General features: G+C 46.4%; 1 protein-coding gene across 1 annotated transcript; it reads right to left on the bottom strand.

Annotated features, from left to right (window-relative positions):
- Positions 1 to 515: 515 nt before the first annotated feature.
- Positions 516 to 3317, bottom strand: LOC120704808 (two-component response regulator ORR2-like). The gene is made up of 6 exons (XM_039989338.1): positions 2914 to 3317; positions 2392 to 2480; positions 1874 to 1951; positions 1722 to 1792; positions 1286 to 1496; positions 516 to 1191 (listed from the first exon to the last, which is right to left on the bottom strand). Exons 1-6 carry the CDS (start codon positions 3044 to 3046, stop codon positions 1048 to 1050), a joined length of 726 nt encoding a protein of 241 aa, XP_039845272.1. The 5' UTR covers positions 3047 to 3317; the 3' UTR covers positions 516 to 1047.
- Positions 3318 to 4231: the final 914 nt, after the last annotated feature.

The raw sequence follows: 4231 nt of genomic DNA, 5'->3' as shown, positions 1-4231 counted from the left end.
AGAAGAGAAGAAGCTGATTATAAGTTCAACACAATAATCAAAAACTTTTACGAGAGAAACAAGTAGATTATGTATTAATGATGAAAAATTAACTACTATACAAATAGGTTGAGAGATAGGCTGCAAAGATATTTACAACCAGCAGTCGGCTGTATTATTAATCTTGCTCTTAGTTCTACTATATTTTTTATTAATTGTAGTTGGCACTGTCTCGTTAAAAAGATATCCAGCTCATTTATATCAATTTTAACCTTTTCTCACACGAAAAATCTAGACTTCCACAACAAACAAATTCCTTCTTTTTTCTAAAAAAAAACAAGCTGAATGGTCACAGAATTAAAGAAGTCCAGTATCAACGCTCCATTATGCCCTTGAGAAAAAAGAATGTATAAAAAGAATCTTTCCCCCTGGTATGAGGAACCAGTTGCTCTCACAAGGATTTTCTTGCTTGTCCTGTTAAATTGCAGTGATCTATATTGCGGTCAACTATGCTCATCAATAGCAGGACCCAAATGTTTGCACAAAGATTGTACTGATGTGATTGTATTCATTACCATTTCCCCTAAGATGATTACAGCGTCATATCCCGGTCAACTCATGTTGTTTCTCTCTACTAATGCAGTGTGAGGTTCAGAGCAGGTGAACGTCTGCGTCCACCCACCATAAGAAATGGTAGAGAAGCTGTCCCTGGGCAGTTGCATCAGCAGATCAAGCCGAGATCTCCATTAACAACGACACTAGATACCCTCTCAAATCATGCAACTTATACAATCAACAAAAGGGGATATCACCACATTTTTTTTTTGTCGCGGTTCTTCTGATCTTCTCCCAGGAGAAGCGACGCTCAAAGAACCGGAGCCAGATTAACCCGAACCGCGCGCTGTTAGGACCTCCAAGCAAACAATAATCTACCTAGGAACAGCTGCTGAAAACTGAAATATAGGGAGCAATGCCGAGGAGGAACTAGCTCCTCATGCCTGAATGACAAGGAAAATTAAATTAAAAGCTTGCAACCTTAGTTACACTCATACTGCTTGGTTTTCAGTCTCAGGATGACCACAGGGAGAGGAAGGAGCCGTTGGACCATCTGTGGAGGAGCTCACCCAAGCACAGCACCGCGTACGCAATCAGGATGAACTTGAAAAGGAACTGGAAGTAGTGTGACAACTCGATGCTGGAGGCATTCAGCACCTGCAGAGAAAACAGCACAAACCATTGTTTCATCAGTGTTTTGACAAGTTGATATGCTCGTAAAGAAATGGCAGGAAATGGTAAAATTTCTTGCCATGGCTAGTCTTGCAATTTGTGATCTCTGTTCCGACGTGGCCTTCTTGGCAATTTGATCGGAGGGCATCTTCCTCCTGCTGCTCAAGCTCTTGCACTGAGCGTCAACTGCGTCCTTTGGCTTGGCAGAGTTTGAGCAGTTGCGCAGGCGCTGCACATCCTTGGACTTGAGGGGCTTGAGGATGAAATCCTCAGCACCGGCTGTTAAGCATCTGCTTTATTCAAAGAGGTGGTGGGCCTGTTAGTGTTGATGTGCAATACAAATCTAAGCCTTTTTCTTCTGAAAAGCCGGGCAAATCTAGCTTTCAGAAAGGGGCCTAAAACCATGCACAGAACATAGTCAGAGGGCAAAAGCGGCTTTCCGTTGGCGTATATAACGGCATCTGCTTTGCAGTTTGCAAAATATGATGAGGGTGGGGAAAGGGGAAGAATTTCACCTGCTGATCCGCTGGGGCTCATTCTCCGACGACATTACGACCACCGGGATTGGGTTCGGGGAGCTCAACGCCTGACAGTTGAAAGGTTTAGCATCCGATTCAACTGAAATAAGTCAAATGAATGATGGAACAGGATGATGGTTCTACGGTACCTTGATGGCCCTGAGAAGGTCATAACCAGTCATCTCCGGCATGCAGTAGTCAGTGAGCACGATGTCAACAGTTGGCTCCTGCAAAACAATTCGGGGAAGCCCATCTCAGAGTTTGTTCAATTCATCTCTGCACTTGCAGTCAAAGATTTGAGCTCATGTGTTTGTATGCTAGTCCATTTATCAGAGCACGTACTTGAGCAGGGTCATTGCACAATAACACGCTTCTAATGAACAAGTACAGTGTTAAATATAGTTAAATCATTCTTGAACAAAAGATGGACCAGGTTACTCATTGCTGTACGGTGGCACAAGTTCTATCTACCCCTCTCCATAGCCCCATAGGTATGTTACCAATCAGGTAAAATTTTATTTCACTAGTCCTAGCCTTCATTTATTCATTGAAGTTCCCATGTACAAAAAAAAGGAGGCAGCTTAAGACAGCTTTGCATCTGCAGATATGAACGGTGATGCGTGATTGGCCGAGCACATGGACTTGGGCCGTGCATTTCAGTACTCACATTAGCGTCAGTATCAGATGAACCCAGCTTCCCTTGCCCCTTTGGCCCGAGAAGCTCCATCGCCTTCCTGCCGCTGTCAACTGCGGTAACTGAAGAAAAAGAAGTTGGGAGGGAATCAAGCTCTTGATTCAGACTGCAATTTACAGGAATGAAAACTAACACCTGAGCGATACGTTTCTTTTCTCCTAGCATAACGGCACCAGCGACAGGTACTGTGTCGGCAGGTTAAAGAAACTGACTGATGAATGGATGGAACATGAACATGGCAGTACAACACAAGGGTCAGAGGTGGCCTGGCAGGATCAGGGATTCAGAGTAGCAGGGCTGCTGCCTATATTTCTCAGCTAGATTAATCTCCAACCATGTTCCATTCCATGAACAACACGATCGAAGCGACGCAAAGGAAAGTAGGAAACACTTGTTTTCTGCGAAGATAGATAGCCACGCACGCGCCGAGGAAGGGCTGGCCATGAACAGAAGAAAAGCCATGAAATGGGCGTTAGCCAAGGAGTAGGAGCTGACCGTGGAATGGCGCGGCGCCGCCCTTGTGGTTCCGGAGCAGCAGCTCGACGACCTTCCGGTCGACGGGGGAGTCGTCCACCACCAGCACCCTCATCGCCGCCGCCGCCGCGTTCCCTTCTCCTCCCGCTCCCATCCTTGCTCCAGGTGCGCACGTAATGGGGCCGGCGCGCTTCTTTCCTCTGCTCTGCTTGCAGTATCGTGGCGAGCAAGATGAACTAACCAAGACCAGGACTCCAGGAAAAACCGCGGGGGCCTGAACCGGTAAATAAGGCGACGGATGGCGACGAGAGAGAGAGAGAGAGAGGAGCTCTCCGTAACCCGGGTCACAGTCTAGTCACAGTGCAGGAGAGAGAGAGAGAGAGAGAGAGAGAGAGAGAGAGCACTGAGCTCCTCTGAAGCCGTGGAGCAGAGGAAGGGAAGGCCGGAAGACGAGGAGGGTCAGCAAGCGAAGAGGAGAGGGAGGGTGTGGGGCCCGCGGAAATGCTTTCCTCCGGATTTGCTTGTCGGGGGGGGGGGGGGGGGGGGGGGAATCTCTCTCCCCACCCTTTGCTCGCTTTTCTTCCTTCCTCCCTCCCTCTCTCTCTCCTTCCCCCCTCCCCCCCCGAAAATCAAATGGAGATAATAATTAAGTTGAGTTTATGAGACCGTATGAGCTGACAGTGATCTCGTTTTGTTAATTGCAGATACGCTACCAGACGCATTATCGTAAGTCCAAGACAAGATGGTAGGGCACGCCGTGACAGGGAAACAAGGTGTATGTGGATAACCGGGTTTCAATTTTTCTTTTCTTTTTTTTTCTCCTCCTTCTTGTGTTCATGCTCCGCACAGCCACTGGCGGCCACTGGATTGTTAGATAAGTCAACGCATATACTTCAATTCTTTGTTCTGTGCGTGCCGTGCAGACCGTTCTTTCGAGTTCAGAGAAAATGCAGTGTTTATTTAGTCATCGAAATTTCCGTATCAACGGATTATTTTGCTAGATAGATACAGTTGCATAAATCTATAAGACCAATTTCGCATTCAATATAAACGACTTTTAAGTGGTGGGACATGTTTCAGTTACAAACATCTACATGATTTATAGCTCGTTTGGTATGGTTGCGGCTCCTTTTAAAACAGCTCCGGCGACGGCTTCTCTAGTGACGCAGCTTCTTTGGTGGAGGTGCATTTTGAAAAACGTTTGAGAAAATGACGTCTTCTATTTTTCATGAACGGACTGAAGAAGTAGATGAGGGTGAAGCTGTGAGAAGCCATAATTTTTTTGCTTCAATCACGCAACCAAAGCCGTTTTACTGCTTCTTTGTGGCTTTGATGTTGA

The sequence above is a fragment of the Panicum virgatum genome, chromosome 1K (genome assembly GCF_016808335.1).
Source record: "Panicum virgatum strain AP13 chromosome 1K, P.virgatum_v5, whole genome shotgun sequence".
Lineage (NCBI taxonomy): Eukaryota > Viridiplantae > Streptophyta > Magnoliopsida > Poales > Poaceae > Panicum > Panicum virgatum.
The sequence above is the reverse complement of the archived record's forward strand: the minus strand, read 5'-3'. Positions and strand labels throughout refer to the sequence as shown.